Source organism: Pezoporus flaviventris, unplaced genomic scaffold, assembly GCF_033815535.1.
Source record: "Pezoporus flaviventris isolate CSIRO_AGI_PZ_B2104156 unplaced genomic scaffold, CSIRO_AGI_Pfla_v1 ptg000001l, whole genome shotgun sequence".
Classification (NCBI taxonomy): domain Eukaryota; kingdom Metazoa; phylum Chordata; class Aves; order Psittaciformes; family Psittacidae; genus Pezoporus; species Pezoporus flaviventris.
In genome coordinates this window covers 45,744,890-45,768,608 of record NW_026892549.1, presented here as the reverse complement: position 1 = coordinate 45,768,608, position 23,719 = coordinate 45,744,890, and the positions used below count along the sequence as shown (strand labels likewise).

Below are 23,719 nucleotides of genomic sequence, written 5' to 3'. Positions count from 1 at the left end.
CAGTATCTACCACCTAGAAGTTGGAGCAGAAAACCTATTACAAGGCTATTGTCTTTTACAAACCTATTCTCATGTTATACTGTTAACAAGGTATTTAACACTAATTTCTGATCATTATGATGTTCTTAGGCTTGCCATGCATCACCACCAACATACTGCAAGGGCATTTTTCTCTTAAGATTTCCCACAGGGCAGCAAGAATTTTGAACTTTCCATTGAACAGTCAGACAGCTTCTTAAACTGTATGCCCTTACCTTGGTAGGTACCTGATTTTTGCCAGGTAGCTTGTATCATATTTCATTACTCATTACTCATATTTCAAGTATCTGTCTACACCAGCAAACATCCTAAAGAACACTTTACTTCAAATCATCCAGAAATTCCTCAATATATAGTGTTAATCTAAGACAAACATCATGTTATTCAGGGCAAGATTGGGGAATGGAATGGGAACAGTACATTTGCAGACATTTTCCAACATGGAAAGTTGTTAATTCATGAAAGAATTCATGAAAGATATTAATTCATTGAAAGTTGCTAGTTCATGCAATCAGTTGCTTATGTAATAAAGTTAATCTCAGCCTGTTCTCTATATTCACACCAAAATCAGTACAAACCAAACTGTGTTTATAAATGGTTAGTACTGAAATGTGATAGTGTAGAGAGTAGTCTAGGACTGGAAAATTCAACAAAGATGTTCCACTATTGCCACAAAGACAAAGACAGAATTTGAGTAAGGAAATTTGTTCTGTATTTTGCTAAAGCTCCAGAAACAACAACAGCTGTAAAAATAAGCATAAAACTACTACTGCCAAGTTTTCCTACCAAAACTTTTACCTATTATTAATGCTGACAAATTAACAATAGACAGGAGAAATTATTTAAGGAGAAAAACAAAAATACAAACAAACAGAAAATCCAACAACAACAAACACCCACTTAACCAAAGTATCTTTCAAACATTTTTTTCTAATATGAAAGACAGATAGAATAGCACTGTACTGGGACTGGTAGGTGCAATGGGATGCTTTATGCAAGTAGCATCAAAAAGAATGGCCTATAATAGACTAAGAGCTCATGTAGAACTACAAGTGCCTGAAGAATGAGATACAGAACTCATGCATAAAGTAGGGTCTCCACATTACAAAACAATTCTTCTTCCTTCATTATCATTTACAGAATGCCCAAATTTACCTCTGAAAAGCAGTCATGAATTTTAGAAAATACATTTGTGTTTTATCTACACTGGACTGTGTTCTATCACCTTTCACTTGATGCATTCACATTTTGATTTAGCAGAAATGCATCCAGTACAAGAAATATCATTTTCAACACTATGAACACTAGAGACAGCGCAAGCTTTAACCGAAAAAATTATGTAAGTCATGATGACATCAGACATAGAAACATAGAATAGTTATGGTTGGAAAAGATCTTAAGATCATCTAGTTCCAACCCCTCTGCCACGAGCATATTTAGGCTGGTGACACATTAGTATGATGCCTTACAATGAACAAATCAAATGGCAACATGTTGAATGAACTTGTGAAAATTTTAGTCTGTTGTGTCCTTTTCTATACTTCCTCCCACCCTGTCTTGTTTGTCTTAGGAAATTTATTAAGCTGTTCTGCATCACCAGCTCTTCTATGAGTTTCATTGAGAGATGCAAAATAAGCAGCAAAGGGATATGTCATTCCCAGTAATTGCTGCCTTGAAGACACAGGCCAGCTGTTAAGCAGCAGATGCTTTCTGAAGAACTTGCATCCACTTCCCCAGCACATATTTCACTGCTGCTGTTTCCATTAGCAGGAGAGCTGCAGTGTGAACACTGGCTTACCTCAGCTGGTGTCTGACTATCTTGATGAAAAGAATTGATTTAGGTAGGTAAAGTCTATGAAATGACTAAAAGATACAGGCAACCAAGTTAGCTTCCAGGAACCTAGTACACAGCCTGCAGAAAATGGAACTACAGCTGAATTATCTTTCTTGCATACTTCTTAGACTATCTTTATACTAATGTATTACCAAGCAATAACTAACTAAGTATTCTGAAATGATTCAAGCTCACTACCAGTGTCTCAGCAACACAGCCTAATTGAATTACTTAACAGAATGCCCATTGGATGCTTTTGTCCATTTGACAGATACAATTCTGTCATTGAATCAAGTTAAACTCAGTGGCATGGGCTCTTAGAAGCTAGTCTGATGATATGCTTGATCTGTCAAGCATGCACAGGCTTTATACTAGCACTGAATGCAGAGATTTCAGCCTGACTATAACAGAATCCGAGATCCCAGTAATTCACTTCAGCATTAAGATTTCGCTTTTGACAAGACTGGACCACCTCAAAAACAGGCTGAAAAATCTACTAGACAAGAAAGAGAACAGTCCTTAACCACTGCCACATTACAGTGGTTACATGCAAGCAAGAAGTAAGAACATAACCTAAGAAAAGATGCATCAACTAAGACAGCTGCTTACTGTGTTGCCTGACAGCAAACACACACGTAGCAATTTTTCAGGGAGTTTCCCCAGCAACCTGGGATCTGTGAGACCAGGGTTTCATAAACCAATTAGTATAATTGTTTTCAATGGCCTTCAGTAGATTTCTGTAAGTTCTTCCAATCCTTTAACTCCTGTAAATAGTTTAATATGCACAATATCCTGTGACAAGATGTGCATTTCCATTTTTTCTGTAAGAAGCACCTCCTTTCAAACTTCCTCCTGTATTTGATACCTGTAGCTGTTACATGGAAGGAGGCAATAAACATCTTTATCCTGCCACACAGAATTTTATAGCATTGTCATATTGGGTCAGATGTGTATTTGCCCTGAGCTTGCCGTCCCTAACGATCCACCAAACCAATGACTGTGGCTGCATCTCGGGTGACAGGCATTCACAACCCTGTTCAGAAGGGTGCCAGATACATACTTCATTAAAACCAGGATCAGGAGTGCACAGAATAGTCTTTTCACTCCATAAGAAAGGGGTCTGACAAGAAGGCTAAGCATTCACAACACGTGTGCATTTTAAGACAAACAGCATGTCCTCTCAGGTTTTAGGGTGGGGTTTGTTTGTTGTTCGCTTTGGGGAATGGGGGCTATCATTTGGTTTTGTTTAATTTTGGTTTGGGTTGGGCTTTGTTTACCAGCAGCTCCCAGATGCCATGAGGCACATAGGTCCCACAAGCTCTTACATCAGCGCAAAAAAGAAAAAGTGGAATTTCAACCAAATTAGCCTATGCTGAGTTTCTTACAGTCTTTTTGAAATAAGCTCTGCTGACAGTGATTATATTGATAGTCATTTTATGGAGCACATCTCTATTCATGCATTGCACAGGAGGAACAGGGACATCACTTAATTACTACAGAGGAATCCAAAACTTGGGCGCTTGAAAATCAGGGACTACAACATTAATCTCTATGGCTATAGTTTAAAGTTATCCCCTATAAAACATACACAGAAACACACACACACTTCTTATTCTATAAATATTTGCTAAAGAGAAGGTGATGAGATGAAGAAAAATTACATCAATAAAGAAAAAAATATTAAAAGGATTGATCTGGAAAGTCATAGGACAAATGAAAGAAGCAGATTACAAGAAGCTGGAAATACTGCTGAGAACTATTGGAGACGTTGAGCTGAGCACAAGTCCTAGGTCAATGGCAGGACTGGTGCTGCCTACTACTATACTTCTAGAAGAGTGAATGAGTAAAACTAGACAGTGTATAAATAATGTTACAAATTATAATATTAAATATAATAAATACACATTTTAATCATAACCTTAGTGACTAGATGAAAAAGAATTCTAATTTACAGCTGAAAAATTGAGCAAGAATCTTCTTCACCATCAGGTTTTTATAATTTTTCAAATTACAAAAGAAACCTATTTTTTTTTAAACACATTAATGTCTTAAAAAACAAGGAGATATTTTAGTATCTGTGTCTAGTCTAAGCCTTTTTGCATGTAAAATGCCCACCGAGGCAAATGACAGCTTTTAATAGGTTGCCTCCAGTTCTAAGAGTGGTAAGTGAGGTAGTAAAGCTCCACTACCTACAGCCAAGATGCTCAAGACTTATTCACACTTACTCACAGTACGCACCCATTGTTGTACACACAGGAGTACAGACTCACTGTTGTAAAATCCTAACGCTGAGTTCTTTGCAGCTCATTGTAACAAATTTTAAAAAGCAGGCTAAACTTGCCGCAGTAATATTATCATATTTAATTTACACAGCCTGTGTATCTGACAGGTTCCATTTAGCATCCTAAATATTTAAGCTTTTATTTAAGAAAATGTTAAAAATATTTGAAGTTTCCTTCTGGAAAACTGTGACTAGTTTTCCAATTTCCATTAAAAAATAATTTTGAGAAAAAACAAGAATCAAATAGATTCTCAAGTAACCAGTTACTGCATTGTTGTTTTCTAAACCATGCCAAGAATGTAATCTCCTTCGGGGCTATTCTTAAGTTAAAGTCAGCCCTACAGGAGCATAGACCACAAATACTACACAATAATTCTGAGCTTTAAACTGATAAATAAAGTGGCGGTAATGCTGCACTTCACATAAGAAACTGACTTTTCACAACAGTCACCATATTCCAATATCTCAAATATTTAAGTCATGTTACAGTCACAAGTGGTAGCTTTGGGGATTTTTTTTCAGTTTATGCCAAAGAGATCAGATTTATTTTTTTTTTTCCATATTATCTCTTACTTGGAAAGAAAAATCCATTTTCCTGGAAAGGTGGACTTCTACAGGGAAAATTAAAAAGCTGCGATGTACACGCTGGTTTTGGTGATTTCCCCCATTTTCCCCAAAATCCTAAACGTTGAGGAAAGTTTTCAGCAGGAAGGGAGAAAAGTTCTTGTCTTAGATTTTTACCTCCTGTTTCTGTGCAGCTCAGGCACCTAATTCCCCAATCCTTGTATCTACCTCAGCCACCACAGTCCCAACAGGGGAAAGCTATAGCATGCTCCAGTGCTAGAGGAGACTCCTTTATTTAGAGACTGGTGCTGAAAACTGCCAGGCAATATAGCCAACTTACCTCATCACTAAAAAAAAACAACAAGTAGGCATTTTTAATTCAGTGCTTTTGGTAGTATTGCTCTCCCGTGTTTTAATATTACACTGGAACATAAAGACTGCTATCTTTAAACAGGACATAAGAGCTACATGCAGAAACACTTGTCCTTCCATAGAAGGACAACTTACAAGCCTTTTAACTGTTGGTGAAAAAGGTAATTTGTTAGCACCTGACAGACATTTGTGTATGTAATACATAAACAAAAAATAAGAAATTGTTTCAGTCTACTAATATCACTGACTACTCGACTACATTGTTACCACCAATGAATTCAAAGTATTGTTTGAGGACAAAAATATGAATTTACTGAAATTCATTAACACTTTAAAAGGCTTTTCATATAAACAGGGCTTTAAGACAATGTTACATGTTACTTATTGCATAGGGAATTTATCAAGTTTGGACAGATAATCATAGCTGAATTATTAAAAAAATCCCTAATTTTTCGAACAGGATTATTAGCCCACTAGTACCACATAATCTTTCATTTTTGTACCAAAAGCATTAACTCTCTAACCTTTTTCCCTGGTCTTGTCAGAAAAAGCTGCCAACCTTTAGGATAACACATTGTATTTCAGCAGTTTTAACACCTGTAGACCTTGTGCAACTGAAAAGTTCATTACCCGTTCAAACTTCATAGAAATCTTACATTTGACTTGCCTTGCACACTGGATTCAAGAGGTTTGATTTGCTTATATTTCCTTCAAGCTGTTTGTGCCATCACACTATAGCAAGATATAAAACATCAAGTACAAAATTTACATTAACAAGCCTCAAACTTACAGATTGCCACCTGCTCTTTTTACAAAATCGTGACAGCTATTAATGCCAGTGAATATCCAATTTTCCTTACCCCCCGTTCTAAAGCTTGGTGTGAAAAAAAAAAAACAAAACAGAGCAGCTGGAACATAGAAGGCAGGCAAAGACAGCGATTCCAATCAAGGTAAAGAAAACTTAAATCTAGAGCCTGTTTGTAAGCAACAACCATCTTTATTTTAGCTTTATATACTCAAAGAGCTTTCCTAAAAAAGGCAGACACAAAACCAGAATACACAGAGTAGGTGACATTAACTCACCTTACAGTAACTGACAAAAGTAGGTATTCAACATGTATTCAAAATCCAGAATACCCTTGAATGTATTCCACATGCAAATGGATTATTTTGGCCAATAGCATCTACTAGCTCAATTCTGTAGCCCTGTTGTTGTTCTGCCTTTCCTTCTGACTCGACATTAGTAACACCAGCAAGCCAAATAAATCGTTCACAATCCAACACAGTAGCAAAAGGCAGCATTTTGGTGAACACAAAAATGTAACTGAGATACGAGAATGACTCTTTTCCAAATTGTTGTCTATGAGTGTTTACAATCTATGATGTTACAAGTTTTATGACTTACAGTTTTAGAGTGTTATACCAGGTCAAAAAGTAGGACAGATTTTTTAAGTTATTATTTTCTGGAGCAGAATCTGAGAGTCAAATGTTTGTGAGTCAAAAATCACCTAGGAAGCTAGAAAACCTAATGTATAAAGAGGCAAACTGTGGGGATACTAGTAAGGCACTTGAACACCCTGCACCTTACATGTCGCCAAGTAAGAAAATTCTTGATACCCCATAGGCAGAACTTACTCGTGTAAGGTGCACACAAGTGATCTCCCTCTCTCTTTTTGACATGAAAGACATTGCATTTCTTGATTGCTGATAAAGCAAACACAGCTGGAAAAATATATATACACTTACTTTCTTTATGGACTATTTGTTGCTATATGTAAGGAAGAACAAAGACCAAGGCTGGGCAACAGGTAACATTGCAAAGATACAGGGAACATAAGGTTGTTTGGATTGTGATGGATTTGGTTAACAGCCATTCAACATAAGAGACTACGACAGGAAAAGCAACCAATACCCAGACACACAAATCCTAATGAACAGGAGATAAGAGTTCTGGTCTTTGCTGTTACCTCTCTTAGGTCACTGACTGATGGGCCAGGGAAGAAGCCATTCAGGCATGGCCTTGAAGAGGTTCAACCAGAACTTTACAACAGATAAGAAGTGGTAAACAGTGTCATTATGGGTCTCCTGGGAAAGAAAAAACTTATTACATGATGTGTGTAGGGGCTTGTGAAAATGTGCAAACATTTTTATGGTATGTTCAGAGGAATCGCGACAGATAGGGAAGGTGAATCAGGACAGAATAGACTGTAGTAAAAACAGAGCAGAAGTGACATAAAAAGAAGTCATTAGTGTAAGCTGCAAGACAGTAGGTTTGTTTGGCCCAGCCCTGCACCTGATCATAGCAGTCTGTCCTATGTTTTTATTGAGTCTTGTAATATTTTTTTGTGTGACTTTGCTCTCTACTCTGCATAGGTGTGATGTGCAAGCAAACTTCAGAGTCAGTCAACAACTGTGAGAAAACCTGCACCTAGAAAAACTTAGGGTGTAAGTGACCAAGTGAGAGACCTTAGGCCTAGACATTAATAATTAATGAACTTAAAGCCTGTGTTAACATTTGAGTCTGTGAATGTGGACACGCTTGTGAATCAGGTAAGGGCTGGTGCACGTGTTTCACCAGAAAATTTCCGGTTCCCATCAGCTAGAGAATAACCTTATCAGGCTGTCTGCATTCTTGCTCACCTGACTCCTGATTGCATTTATAAGTGGTACCGGTAAAGGCAATGTTTTTTAATCTGTGATGGTCTGTGTGACCATATCCTATGCATAGCGCCATCGTGGGAATGTGTGCTCAGCCTTGCTATTGGCTGGATGTACAAACAGGAACAGTGGCAAAGCAGACCAAAAGGAGAAACTCCCTGTGGCTTAGAGACCACTAGATAAAGGTTCCCTTCACGAATGTCATGATTATCCCACAGGAATTACTCTGCATGGGTCTCATAAAACACCAGTCTTGCACTACACTATAGTTCTTCCAGAGGATAGAGAACACCCAGTTATCTTCAAGCTTGCTTTCTCCTTCCATTCTGCATGCCATCCCCTGCTTGATACTAGCACATCTTTTGCCAGCCACTCAAGACTTTGTGTCATATTTTAAGACATTACTGCAAGAACAATCTCACGTCAGAATCATGCATGGATGAAGGAAAATGTCTGCAGTTCACCTTTACAGCAAAACACCAATAACTAAAAGCTAGGCAACAAAATATGTGAATATAACAGTTCAAATTTTACAAATCCGCAGCCTATCACTTTGAAAAGTGATTAGATTTAATAAGCTTTCATTATTCTCCCTAAGAAAACTTTCATTACATGACAAGACCAAACTAAGACCTCGCATGGACCGGAGGAACGCTTTTTTTTTCTTTTTTAAACCAGTATGCAATTGTTTCTGTAAATTATTTATTTCTCCTTTAAGTGTAATGAAAGGCTCAAGGGCAGCAGAAGGGGCAAATGCACTTTTAAGCAATATTGTTAAGTATTTAGTACTGATTTTACACTTCTACATTATTCTTAAACTTTCTCAGTGCAAACTTTAAAGTGGCAAAAAGCTTCACGACAACTTTTAGAAAAACACCTAGTTTTATACCTTCAACTGAGATATAAATAGATGTGACACAAACAACTAAACCACCATTGACCTGTATTACAAGTCAGATCTTTTAGACCTGACAATTATGGAAAATTGTCTATCTTACTGGTAAACAGACTCTAGCTGCACCTTTCAGTACAGGAAAACTGTTAGGATTCCTACTTCATTAGGAACTTCATGATGATAGTGACAGTAACACATTTCCCAGATCATTAAAGATGAGCCAGCATTTACAATATTTCGACACACTGACATTAGCAACTAAAATAACATCTGCATGACAGTTTATCAAGTAAAAAAATGCACAAGAAAAGCCACACATTTCAAGCACAACGGGTACCAAAATCTCTCTGTCATCATTTATTTGTCATGAATGATAACATTTAAGGGTATGTATATTATAGGTGTCAGCAAGGGTAACAGTCACCTCATTTAAAAAAGCCTAAATTTTATTTTGTATTAAAAAACTTGGTAACAGCATATTTTTCCACAGATCTTGGGATTTCATGTGCCCTGACTTTGTACCGTAAGTTAAAGACAGTAAGAGCAGGAAAAAAAGAAACCTCAAATTGTTCACTTACTTATTCAGTGTGAGGTCAAGGATGAATTTGGAGCCAAAGGCCTCAATCTGGAAACTTGCCTGGGCCAGATGTACAGCCTGTAAACATGAACACACAGGAGTACTATACAGTTTTGCAGAACATTTAAAGTTGTCAAAAGAATCACTGAGCTTTATATGCAAATGTGTGATAAACACCTGTGACAAAGTTATGGAAAACCTGCTTATTTTCATGAATCGAATTGGCATCTGAAAAGCTTTGCCCAATTCTTATTCAAAAGGATTTGCCTTTTTAGAAGGTAAAGGAAGAGAGAAGGAAATGGTACCTGAAAAGCATTCAAATACACACACATTCCTCACAAGAACAAGAAAGGGGAAAAAAAAAAAAAAAAAGTATTCATCTAAATGTCTATATTTTTTCCATAACAAGATGACTATGTAACAAAAGCATAAGTTATGTAGTATACTGTTCTTTTAATTTTCTGCATTGTTTACTTTAAAAGGCCTGAAATAATTAAAACATCTATAATGCACACCTTCAAACAAGAAGGTCATGGCATGACTTGTAGTACATGCTACAAAAGACTCCGTCAAAGTAACCCCGTCACAATTAAAGGCTTGTACTTGGCATTGTAGCCAAGCCAGTGTAAGGAACACTGTACATACAACATACAACTTATCAACTCAACACACAACAACAAAAAAAAAAAATCAAACCTATTAGCTTGTCTTGCATAGGGAGTTAACTTTAACTTTCAGGATATTCAGTTTTTGTCAGATATATAAATTGTATTCTTTATTCTTTTCTACGCTGTTGTAACTGTAGCCAAACACCTTTAAAACATCTGTTCTATAGAAAAATGAGAAGAGAGATGATCCAAGAATTTCATTTTTGTGATGATACTATTCCAACAAAGTAGAAGAGATTAGATCTGAATTTCATAGAAGTTCTTCGTTGATAATGTTCTAATCAAACCATGCTTACTTATACACTAATTTTCTATGGCATTAATGATTACATAAAGTTGGAATATTACTACTAAGCCCTTTAATGAAAAATATTATATTTTGTCTTTTGCTTAAACACCACAATGAATCTTCAGGTATGTCACAAAAACTGTATAAAGTTTAGCTAGTTTATGACATAACTTAAACAATATGAAGGTTAGCTTTTATGGCCCATAATGCCTACAATTTTGTACTGTTTTGGAAATTTTTTTCCACAAAGGATAGATGCTTTATGTTCCTCTTCCATTCTTGCACTAGACAGAACAGCGCTGATTTTCACCTTATTTCTCAGCATAGGTATGCATCACCTTTCATAAAACCTGTCAACAGAATTAAAAAAAAAATTTCTAAGGTTGCTATGGTGACTAAAGCCAGCTGTGATGTTTCCTGTGTTGGTTTAGCATTCTTTGCCCCCAGAATGATCATTTCCCTCCTAAGGGGGTCACACAGCTTTGTTATCAAGCTTCTTTAAACAAATGTGTAGTTATAAAATATTTCAAAGATGTTTAATATTATTAGTCTCTTATATAAATATTTGTTTAATAAACATTTTGTTTATTAAACAAATACAATAATTTTGAACATGAATTTTAAAAATTGTATTCCTAGGTGGTATCTAAAATAAGATGGACACAAACCAGCATCAAGCTTTCTGTTGCAATTTTTGGTAAATGTTAACAGCTGTCTTACCAGTTCACCAACTTGCTGATGTCACACCAGCCTAGCAAACTGTTTCCAGCTGCTCTGAATCACCGGAGTAAAACAGTTTTAAAGACAAACAGGTGACTTGAAGGAGAGAATCAGAGAATCTGCAAGGATAAAAGCTAGCATATATATTAAAAAAAAAAAAATTAAAAAAAAAATAGAATCTCAGTTTAAATGCATGCCTAGCAAGACTGGCTTTTCAGCCTCTCCGCTTTTTTGCACAGTAAAACCAGGTAACAAGTGTCACAAGGAGCTTTTCAAGACCTGTTTGTTACCAAAATGTCATGTTTTCAACGTGTACATGTATTAATTTATTTATTAAAAAAAAAAAAAAAAATACATGAAAATTTGTTGCAGGACAAGGGCTGCAATTAGTTTTATCCCATGAAGATTGACTTGGAGTTACAGGAACAATTGCTTTGAGTCTCCTCCCCATGTAATATTTACCTAAAATTACATGTCTTCAAATATATGCCACAAACAAGACTTCAATATTAACTATCTGGAAAGTTTAGTAGAGCATGTACTATTCCATTAAGATCATTCTGAAACATGAGAAATTATAACTACAGAATTGCTTAAAGTACCTAGGTTTTATTATGTTTCTAACAAATATGTTTGGAAGTTTTCCAAAATATCTCCTGCTCAAAGATATAGTGATTTTGACTATATTGCATTCTTATATACAAACCATGAAGACTGAGCCTTTAAGATAAGATTATAATTTATAGATCTATCGCATAACATTCCTGACACATGTAACATGGCAAGAAGTGACTACCCAATCAGGATTTAATCAGTGTAATATATCAACAATGTTTACAAGTTGGTTTAGAAACAAGACTAACTACCAGTGCTCCCAAATACTATAGGTAGCTATGTAGCAAAAATATAACTTCAACACTGATCATATAATTTTTCCAGGGTTAGTTTGGAAATAAAAATTTGCTTACTTTTCAGTTTGATAAAGGTGCAGCATTTCTTTCATTTCTCCTACCAAACTATGCATTACTTAAAACATATATTCTTTGAAAGAGTTTTTGGAACAAGAACAGTATCAAGGCTAAATAATAACCTGCAAGGGAGATACCCAAATATTTTGCTTTTCCACTTTAAATTTTCTTTTGTGTTTTTTTTTTTTTTGCCACTACTGCTGTTCAGACTTACAATTCCAAACCAACTAAATAAGGCAAACTGTGGAATATCTTTCAAGAAGATTCAAGCTACTTAATTAAGAAAATGCTTAAGTGTGGAGGATGATATATGCCATAATAAATCACACTTCAAAAGCAATCATGCTGTACTGAATCAATCATGCTGTACTGAATCATGCCAAAATCCCAAAACTTCAGCACAAGACTTTACAGATACTAAAAATGTATGCATATATATAAGAAAAAGAAATAAAAAGAAATCCCTGGATAACCTCCAGATCAGGGACTCCCATCAAGGGTTATTAAATCCAAAAGACAAGTTCTGGTTCCCAGAAGATCCCAAACCACAAATTGCTACAGTCTGGGGGACTGGTCTAGGAAGTAGCCCCCCATGACTGTTACGCTCCTATACCCCTCCCTAAGCATCTACTACTGATTGCTCTCCGAAATACCCAGATAAACACCTAGTCTGACCTGCTATAGCTTTTCTTTTGTCCAGACAAGCCCATCCAATGATACATGTATAACATCCTTTAAGTTTCTAAACCAGCAACTATGCATTCTTTATCTTTCTGTAATTTAAAATTAACTTGTATCTTTGTCTATGGTGTCATAAGAAAAAGTTCTTCTTGTAGGATGAGATACAGTATCATTGCTATTTCTGAAAACAATTACCCCTGTATCTAAAAACACCACTTGCTACCTATTAGTGTGCCTCAGGTAACAGATGCATCCTGGACACATAAGCAATTGCTGTAAAGCAGCTGATAACTAACTTGCTACCCTGCCATAGGGTATGCTCTACACCAAACTCGGCTCAAACTACTGGTTACAAAAAGAACACTGGATTTTAGATCCCTGCAGTTCAGCAAAACCAGTTTTGAGTTCAGGTGAATGTGATGCACCACTGCTGCAGCAAAATACAGATTTTTCAAAGCTAGTTGAAAATACATAAGCACCTGTAAAAGTCGTAAGTCAGATATCAGGCGAAGGCAGGGAGACTGAAGTGTTTAATCCTGAAACTGACATTTTTCTTGTAACAAGTTAGCACAGAAGGCTACCAGTGAGCTGTCACAACCATCATGTACCACCATGATGGGAAGAAATACTTCAGAAAAGCGTCTGAAATCCTGTGATACAGATTATTATTTCACAGTATTCTCTTACCAGTTACTGTGTAATACAATGCCTAAAGTGTAACCTGAAATATGGTGTTCTAAATGGCATAGAAATATAAATTCAAACAAGAATATTATACTTTGAAGTTAGATATCTTACCATGTCTTTTCACAGATGATTAAACATCACATTCTTGTACGACTGGCATACATAGTTCCCATCTGCCTAATTATACTTTGCTTACATAAACAGAAGACCAAGGTCCTCTGTACATGTTTGTAATTTAAAATCCTCTGCAGAGGTTCCCGCTTTGACAGCTGTAAACTACTCCAGCAGCAAAGCTGCAAAATCACAAAGTTTTTCTGCAGCAAAGACTTACTGATGATACACAGAGGAGTGGGCTGAAGGAGGGTGCGAGTATCATTTTTGTTGCTACCAAACCTGAATTTGAGGGGGGGGGGGGAGTGTGTCTTTTATCACTGTTCTGGAAGATCAGATTACTAGCATAGTCACTGTAATAAGAGCTTCTTCATACTAGGGACATTCTAAGAGTGCTGTAACTGCTTGTGCAAAGTAGTAGTTCTCAGGCGTTTTCCAAGCTAAAAATCCACATATACAAAGAATTCCAGTTTCTTTTAAGTCAGTCATTAGCTTACTGTAAGTTTCAAGATAAAATTAGATTAGAAGGCTGTAAAACCATGCCAAATGCAATGATCTGTTACCTCTTCAAAAATACCGAGTTTAGTCACAAGTCTTTAAACAAAAGTAACAGCATTGTTTAACCGACTGATAGCACTTTCGAACCTTTTGCTACATTCATACAGATACGATCTCCAAATGACCATCACTGCTTTTAGTAATCTATTTCTGCATATAGTTCTGCTGACTAAAATAAGAGCTGCTACTCTCATTTCAATACCTGAGCAAGGGGTTTCATCACTTCTGTTTTGGAATTAGAGACATAAGTCAGATTTAGATGGATTTTACACCATTAAAACATTTTTTTTTGATCTTGACCTTCATTCTGATAATAGTACAAGTTTTGTCACAAATGAATGTGACCTACTATACATTTGTTTCTTACTCTTCTTTCAGCTTGTTTGCCTATCCTCATACTTCATACAGAAGCCATCCTTCTTTAGTGTTTGGAAAACATCTGCTATATTGCACGTATACCAAGATAACTGTGCTCTAAAGAGAGCCTAAGTATAGAATTATTACAGATCTGAAAACTAAGTATTTTTCAATGGCATTATGAATTAAAGAAACAATCGTTGGAGCAAATCCAGAGGAGGACCGTGAAGATGATCAGGAGGCAGAAGCTCCTCTCCCACCTATGAAGGTAGGCTGAGAGAGCTAGGCTTGTTCAGCCCGGAGAAGAGACTTTAAAGCAGCCTTCCAGTACCTTAAGGAGGCCTACAAGAAATCTGGAGAGTGACTTTTTACAAGGGACACTTTTTACTAGTGACAGAACAAGAGGGAATGGCTTAAAGGTGACAGAGGGGGCATTTAGGTTAGACATTAGGAAAAATTCTTTACTGTGGTAGTGGTGAGGCACTGACAAGTTGTCAGAGAAGTTGTGGATGCCACATCCCTGGAAGCAATCTGGTCTAGTGGAAGATGTCCCTGCCCACAACAGGGGGGTTGGAACAGGGTGATCTTTAAGGTCCCTTCCAACTCAAACCATTTTGTGATTCTATGATTCTGTAACCTTCCAGTATTCACTGGAAATAAAGCATTTCACACTGAACAGCATATGTATCACAGCAGCTTAAAACATACAGGATTTCAGAAAAACTTCCACTGATTATTTGTTTCTGGTCTTTAATAATAGAAAGGTTACTTTGATACACTTGAACCTCAAGCCCTGAAGACTGTTCTCTGAAGGAAAGGCTGTCAGCATGCGAACAAAGGCTCAGGCCTACCTCTGAAAGCAATCCTACTGTTGCTCTTTTAACACCAGGGGCCAGAATCCACCACTCTTGCAGCACTCAACTTCCCAAAAATGCTATAAAACCTATAAACTTTTTTTGGGTTCTTTTTGTTGTTTGTTTTTTGTTGTTTTTTTTTTTAATTCAGAACAAGGCCTAACAAGTGCAATTGCTGCACTATCTAACACAGAGGAACTGAAATATTTTATAGGTTATCTCTTGAAATGACAATTTAAAAAAAATTATAACTATCATGACTCACATTTCAGCTAGGAAACCAAGATGTAGATCTACTTAATAGATGGCGTAAAGCATAAGGAAGATGGCTTTCTACTCCCATTGGCATAAGGAAAATGGCTTTCTACTCCTGGAAACCGAAGAAGATAGGAAGACTAATTTCAAGCCTACTGTTAATCAGTAACTACTGAAGACACAGAGTCCAGATAAGTCTTTTGCATTAACGGGAATTCAATACAGACTAGAGAAAGAGTAGGAATTTAATACAGGATAGAAAAAGAGACAAAGTACACAAAAATATTAATTTGCAAGTAGTGTAAATTGATCTGCATCACAGAAATTTCAGAGGAAAGAAAAAAAAAAAAAGGGCAAACAAAAAAGTAAAGCCAGCTGAAATACTACAATGGTTCTCCAACAGTCTTAAACTCATATAGATAAACCACATGAAGTTCATTCATTATTTTGATCAGTTTTTATTACATGGGGATTAAAAGTGAGGATCTGGCCTAAGACAGGCAAGGGAAGGGAAAACAATAATTAGGGCATAGGATTTTTATCTGAATTTTAGTAAGAATTCACATGATGCCACCTCTTGAGAGATTATTAACCATCACCTCTCATATTGTACAAAACAGGCCTCCTTTTTCTTCAATACCATCTCCTTTGTAATGGCCATGATACAGCTATTTTCCTTTCATCTTAAAGATGCTTCCCCTCTCAACTTTTGTATGCTTCATACCAAAGTTGCATAAAGGACTGAAACAGCCCTGCATTTCAACCTCTAAAGCTGGGCAACATAACAGAAAACAATGTTCAGCCTGGCCATATTTTCACTACTTAAATGACAAACAGAGGAGCACCTGGAAGCATCTGCACTCCAAAACACCTGGAGTTTTTACCAGAAGAAAATAGTCCAAAATGAATACAGGGTTTGGTTTGTTTTTTTTTTTTTTTGGGGGGGGTGGGGGGGTGGAACTGTCTTCACTATTGCACTATTTTTTTTCCAGTCACTAGGGTCTGCAAACGAATTTTTTTTAACACCTCCCTCCTCCCAAAAATGACACTAACTGCTTAGAACAACACACTTCGTTTGTTTACAACTTCTGAGAACTTATGATTCAGCAATCTAAAGACAGCTGTGTTTCTCTGGCAAGCCTTTTATTTTGAGACCATATCTTGTGTTGCAAGATTTTTTTCTTTGCTGGCTATGGTAACGACTTGGTCCTAGCCTTTTGTGACAGGTTGTGTCACATAGCAGTCCTCCTGCTACCTCCTAATGATCAGGTATACCTAGCCTACAAAAACGAACCACAGCAGTCATATGGTTCAGTAAAGAGATTCGCAGTTCATTCAGAACTCTGCTTCCATCTGCAGAAGTTTAGAAAGACAGAGCACATTATGACTCAGACCTCTCCAGCATGTTTAAAAGTTCTTATAAGTTTCATCACTGTTTTTATAAACAGATGTTCATTTTTGAGCATTTCACACCAAAAATAACCTAACAATTCAAAACCAGCTAATCTTAATTCGACTATGAGGAAACAGGTACACAGATTTTTTGAGTCTTCAACTACCAAGTATTTGAATTATGCTTGGTTTTAGATCATAAAAAGAAAACAGATTGCAAACTAGAACTCTGTCCACCTTGGAGATAGACCATTTAGCCAAAACTAGCACACCTTTAGTTTTCCAACAGTGAGAAAAAGCTTCTTGAAATAATAAAAAAGGAATGAGAGAAGTTCTATGGAGAGTTTAAATCACATACACCCTCTCATTATGATGGCATTTTATCACATCCAAAGGGGATAAGGATGATCAGTGCTAAGAAACCAATTTATTACTTATTTTCTTTGTTCTCTGGTACACTGTTTTCTCCTCCATCCCTTCATTTCTACATATATTTCATTAATAAAGCTGCAGACCCCTACTTTTAGGAAGGGATTTAGAAAAAACAAAGCAAATATTTTAAGTCATTTTACATTATTGTATTTCTCTAGGTTTACCTCTTTCTTCCTACATGCACACAATTTCCTCTACTCTTCCCCTCTCCTTATAGTGACTCAGCATTTCTGAGGTATTCAGGCCTAATTCACCAAACAATCTGTATGAATTACATTCTTCTGGTCACTATAATGAAGTTCCACAGAAAGGGGTTTACTGAATAATATCCACAGTTTGGGAGTACATCTACATCATATGTCTATAAATGGTATAATTAAGGCTGACAAGAAAATACAGGTTAAAGGATGCATGGTTCCAAGACCAGTAAAAAAAAAATAAAATAATAGAAAAAAGAAGTATTTTTCTTCCTCAATTGTTTCTTGTGTACAGATATAAGGTACTCATGTTTATTTTTTTTCATATGCTAAAACTCAATCCTAAATATAGATTATTTTTTTTTTAACCTAACTATAGGTGTTTTTTTACCTAACTATAAAAGTTAGGTAAAAAAGTTACCAATGTGGGGAGAGCAAAATCATGCAAGTATTATTTATTACAATATAGCATTTATTTAAGTTCTGGGAAAGGATAAAAGCAAGTACTAAAAATCCTCTCCCTTCCCAAAATCAAAACCCTTCTACATTCTAGGCAGAATTCTCCCCTCGCCCCCAGCAATTATTGCTCTACAGAGACTAGGTAATGTTAAACAAAACAAAATAACCAAATATTTGCTACCTACCACATTATTTATAAAACAGATGGAAGGGCAAATAAATGACTTCATGCAAGGAAAGACGCAAGAGGCAAGCTGGGGATGGGAGTGTAGGGGGAACAAAGGACTCTGGGGTGCTCTGAAAGCAAAACATGCAAAAATCAAAGCAGAAAAGGAATCAACACTTTCCTTCAATTAAGTGGATCAAAGCAATAGAAGTTCCATGCCAGAAGGATGAAGTCAACATGATGTCACTTTCCATGGAACCCTAAGCTTAAGGAACCCTTCTGTGAGAAAAACTGCAGTGTGAGCAGGACACAATGAGTAGAAAGGAGATCCACTTTACACAATACTCAGCAGCAAGAATACTCAAGGAAATCAATACCAATTCTGTCAGCACTGATTTCTGCAGAGCTTTATCCCCAACAGGCAGAGATCAGGTAGGGCATAGGAAGGATAGGTAACAGCGGCAATGTTTTTGTGGGCAAAGCTGGGTAAGTGAAGAGATTGGCAGGCATTCTCCTCTGTGAATTCCCAAGCAAAAAAAAACTCATGTAGAAACATGAAGGAAGCACTATTCCCAAAGGCAGGTGCGCAAGTATTTGCAAAATCTCTTTTTTTTCCCACACCTCTCTCCAAAGAGGGGAACAGAAAGTTCCTGTTGTTCAAGTTCATTTAAAAAAAGAGGTCTCACTTTAAAAGAATATGAGTTCTGAATGCAATATGTTGATAAGTAGCTCCAATTTCCAAAATCTGAACAGTTTTTCTGCGCCAGCCGTAACATATCAGTGTATTTGGATGACTCCAAAGGCACATATTGTTATCCAAGTTCAATAAGCTAGGAAGCAACCTTTCTTACCATTAAAATATCAAAACTCATATACAACTCATCTTTTTTTCAAGGGTTTAAACCACGACAAAGGGTTATACTTTCAAAGTATATTACAACAAAGGTAATACTTCCATATTAACTCCATAGCTGAAATGGCACACAATCAATATCAACAAAAGCACATATAGCACATAATAAATTCCCTTTCTAAAATTTCCAAAGAAATGCAATTCAACAGGTAGAAACTCTATTACAGCCAAGCCCAAGTGTAATAGCATACACACTGATCTGCTTTACTGCCTTTCTTCTATATTGTGACAATCTCTTCCTATACATACTATATTTACCTTCACTTCACCTTTTTAACTCATGGGAAGAAATTTGTTTTTTAAATAAAAATGGGACAGACTCATTTTAAAGGATGCCTCCTAAGCAATAGGATTTACAGTAGGTTTACTTCTTCACCAAGTTTTTTCACAACATTCAAGTTTGCTCAATCCCATGCAATTTCAGAAAAAAAAAATTACTATCTGCATCTATACAAAATGAAATACTGTATCTTGCCATTGAAAATGAAAAAGGCAAGTATTATTTGACAAAATCTCATAATACTTTACAGTGGTCTTCACTGGTCATAGACTGGCAGGAAACCAGTACTGCATTTATTAGGTACTGCATGACAGACACATTCATGCTGCAAGTTCAGGATTCTAAAGAAACTCCCTATGCAGACATTTCTGCAGTCTAGAGCCACTTTGGAAGAAGCATGTTGTTGATGATGGCATACCATAAATCAAGACACTGGAACTACACTGATCAGACAAGTAACTTTGCATAACTCCCATTCGTTTTACCTACAGTTGAGTTTTTGAACCATGCTGAAATTCAAAATAATTAAATTAACACAAGGGAAATTAGAGTCTTGTTTAATTACACGTCCTCCTTGATTTTCTACAAATGGCGGTAAGGACCACCAGCAAGTCTCAAAGATCTATGGAATAAAACATTCAAACTCAGTTCCACATCAGATACTAACAATTTGAAAATTCTGCAGATACGCCTTTTTTTTACCCTACCTTGTCATGCTTCTGCTGGTGCCTTGCCCTAGTATCCAGGACATGGTAAGGGGTTTCAGAGTCTCTGTTGATATAATAGATTAGTCTTGAAGGCAGTGTGATTTCTTTCTGGATTGCATTGCTGTAGCTGTTATTTTTACTGTTACTGCTTTTATTCTGTTGAAATGTATTCTCTTCATCTGCCAGTACTCCCCCTGTACCGCCTGCTGTTTCATTCCAATGCAGGTCTGAGGAAGAAAGATATGCCAGCCATATATTAGATGGCAAAATATATTTAAAAAAAAAAAAAGCTACATATTTAGCTTGCAATATTCTAATATTTTATTAGTCATTCAAGCAAACAAAAAGCTTAGTCATTGAACTAGATTTTATTCATTTCTTCACATGCAAAATGGATTCAGAAATAACATTATTTATTTAAATGCACATACATTTTCATATGCATTCATAGGTTATAAATAGTTTAATGCCTCTCAACCTCCAAAAAAAAAAACAACGAAAACTCAACGCTTAATGGACATGTAGTTACCCTCTTTGATAGCCAAGTTCACTTATCTCTCAGACATACACACAAAAACCAGGCGTACACCTACAAAAGACTAATTTCCCATGTTCTTAAAACAAGCTGAATTCAGAGTCCATGCACACCGAATGGGTAATCAAGTCCCTTTACATAATAGCAAGTTTTCCACCTCTCCCTTTTAACTTTTACAAAAGCCCTTTTCTTCAGCGGCAGCTTTTCAGATTAAACCCTGCATCCTTCCTCATTAAAATTTCAGGATACAGTCAATCAACAAGCAAAGTAACAAGAACAGTAATAACAAGAGGCACAAACCGACTATATTCAGCATTACACACATTATCTATACATAATCAAAAGCAAATAAACAAAAAGCACACGCAAAAATCCAACCCCAAATTGGTTTCCCATTCAGATCCTCGTACATATGCATCCTAACACACACACACAAAAAAAAACCACCTAAGCCTTTTTTTGCCGCATACCTCACCGGCGTTATTTCTGCGCACCAGCACTCTACCTAAAACACTACAGCATTCGCTTTAGAAGATGAGAGGGGAAAAACCTCAGATTTCTCTCCTTTTCGTTGGCAAGCAAGACGAAACAGACACGTACACAGATATGGAAGGGGCGGAGGAAAAACCGTTCAGGGGAAATGGATGCTACCGGGGTTTATCTCCCGCGGCGGAGGCAGGGAGGCCGGGTGCCGAGGAGCAGCAGCCGCCTCACGCACGCACACCCCCCGTCATACCCACCGGCGGCCGCTGTAGCCGCGCGGGCCCGCGGGCAGGACGAGCCATGGAGGAGCAGGAGCAGCGAGACGAGGCGGCCGAGGAGCGGCAGGAGCGTGGGGCGGCAGGCGGCGGCGGCGGGGAGGCGGCGGCCGCAGCGCGGCTGCCGCAGGGAGATGCTGCCGGGCGGCTTCATGGCTCATAGCGCCCCGAGGGTGAGAGGGGGGGCTGCCGGCCGAGGAGCGGCGCGGTTCCCTCGCCCCGCAGCCGGGCTGCACCCGTGAGGCCGGGCGGTGGCGGAGGGGCGGAGAGAAGGAGGCGGCTCCCGCCCGTCTACCTCCTCTCTCCGCCGTTACGGGCAGCCCGTTACCTCAGCGCGAGGGCGGGCGGACAGCGCCGCGCACCCGCCCCTCAGCGCCTCGCGGTCGCGCCGGGCTCGTCCCGCGGCGGGCGCGCTGGGGCGGGGCCAGGCGGGCGCTGTCCATTGTGCTGTCGCCGAGGGGCGTTAACACGCACCCTCGATCCCCACGTTTAACTGGCGCCGTTAATGCGGCGGTGAAGAGCGTACCGCGTCCCATTAAAACCTCCTGTAACATCATCGGGAAAGGAGATCCTCCCGCTTGGCTTAACGCAGCCCCGGGTGCTAAGGGTAAAACCAACGGCCGCACCTGCCACACGCCTCCCGCAGCAACACCGAGGGGTTATACTGAGAACTGTCACTGTGTGTCACAGACTGGTTAACGCACAGACACCCGCCCTTGCAGTGTGCACAGCTGCAAGAAGCCGAATTTGGGAATTCTCAAATCATTTTAAGAACTTCACACGGGCGGGAATTGTTTTGGAAACTGGGAGCCTTGGGCAAGGCCTGGGAGAGGCTTTGGAGGCGTGAAGCAGCAGCCACAGGCCAGTTAGTTGACCTGAGCTGGAGCCAGGAAGTTCCTGCTGAGTTAGAATTGCTAAACAGAATTGTAGGAGTTAAAGCTGCTAGAATTGCTAGGCAGAAGTGTAGTAGATAAGATTCATAGCTTGTGTAATGTACACTTAAAAGACATTCTTGTTTAAATAGTAACCATAGAAGGGGAAAAAAAAGCCCAGAGTAATAAAATTTGCCAGCTTGACAAGTTCCTGCTTTAAGATACATAAAACCGGCTTGTACCAAACTTTCAGTTTGGATAAGAGCTGGAACTCTATTGAGTCTGCGTGAAAGCAAGAGGTTACTCGTGGTGATGAAGAGGAACTACAGGCCTTCATCCTCACGACCCCCTAAAGACCACTACCAGGAGGCACTGCACAAGCACCTCAATGTGACAAACGCCAGAAAGTTAATTATAATACTAGCTGGGCACAGATTCTGCATATGTATTAGGCGTGAAGCAATCTCATGTTTATGTAATCATTATATGTAATATAAGCAAACTGAGCAGCAGAGGAAAGGTGCAGCATGACTGCAGTGGAGAGATCCCCCATGCTGCCCAGCACTGAATAAAACATACCAACTCTAAAAGCCATGCACTTTTAGAGTCCTTTTCTTTCTGCAGATCACCGCACCCTGGGGACACAAGAAAGGCAAAGGGAATACAACTTCAAGTTCACAACTTGCAGTCCTCATCTCCCCCGTGAACCCTCCCCCTGCTCCAATCACAGTATGGAGCTTCAGGGTGCTTCTGCTCGCTCCAAGCACCTCCAGTCAACACATTTGTTCCTTGCATCTCACCCCTTGTGTTCTCTTCTTCAGGATCTGCAACCCACTCATCCCTACTGACTGCAGCCAACATGCAGTGAAGTGGGTATGGAAGTGAGAACCAAAGACTACCAAAAGAGTGAATGTATACTGACAAAGAAAATGGACATGTGTGCAATAAACAGAGTAGCACTGCACAGAGGTGCATGATGGTGACCTGGTATAAATCCACTCTGCCATGCTGTGTTCTGGACCACAAAGAGAATGAAGTATTAGCACATTTCTGTACAGTCAGTAGTACCTCTCATTCTTCAGGCTGCCTGGGGTGAACCACCAATATGAAGAATATTTGCAAAGATAAAAATAGCTTCACAGAGATACGAGAAGATTATCTGCTGGTTTGTATTCATTCCATGGCTTCAGGAATCAGAAAAGCTGGAAGCTGAGTTCAGAGACAAGTTTAGATATTGAGTTCTTGCTGAACATTTTGCCCAGCAGACTTCTAATACCCAAGAATAGATATGTTATATTTTGGTGCGGGTCTTACTGCTGAGGAAAAAAAGATGTTTCTCCTCTTTTCCTAGATATTGCTTTTTATTTGTCAGTTTATTCATTCTAATCTGAGTCTGTGTACCACAGGGACTTCCAGAAAGACAGGAATTTTCTCTGCTCTACATAATTTTCTTTAGATTCTAGCCTGAATTCATTATCACTGTTAATTTAGAAAGTATAAACAGTTTACAAATCATTACCATGCAGACTACTTTACAGCAGCAGTGTTATTACTTTAAAAGAAAAAATTAATGCTGAATTCTCATTCTGGTCAAATAGGTGCTACTTGTGGAAGCTCAAAATCTGAGCATGTAGCAGCAG

The 23,719-nt window shown here is 38.1% G+C and overlaps 1 protein-coding gene and 1 long non-coding RNA gene across 2 annotated transcripts in view; one reads left to right on the top strand and one right to left on the bottom strand.

Moving 5' to 3' along the window:
* Positions 1–21,490, bottom strand: part of ADAM23 (ADAM metallopeptidase domain 23) — a 70,583-nt gene extending 49,093 nt beyond the window's left edge. The window contains exons 1-3 of the mRNA XM_061455637.1: positions 21,190–21,490; positions 19,915–20,141; positions 9,222–9,298 (exon numbers count right to left, since the gene is read on the bottom strand). Of these exons, the coding sequence (XP_061311621.1) occupies positions 9,222–9,298; positions 19,915–20,141; positions 21,190–21,361 (476 nt within the window). The 5' untranslated portion in view covers positions 21,362–21,490. The remainder of the gene's footprint in view (positions 1–9,221; positions 9,299–19,914; positions 20,142–21,189) is intronic.
* A 255-nt stretch (positions 21,491–21,745) lies between these two features.
* On the top strand, positions 21,746–23,594 carry LOC133267220 (uncharacterized). Its single transcript, XR_009742681.1, has 2 exons — positions 21,746–22,100; positions 22,704–23,594. It is a non-coding gene; the product is annotated as an uncharacterized LOC133267220 (long non-coding RNA).
* The last annotated feature ends 125 nt before the right edge of the window (positions 23,595–23,719 follow it).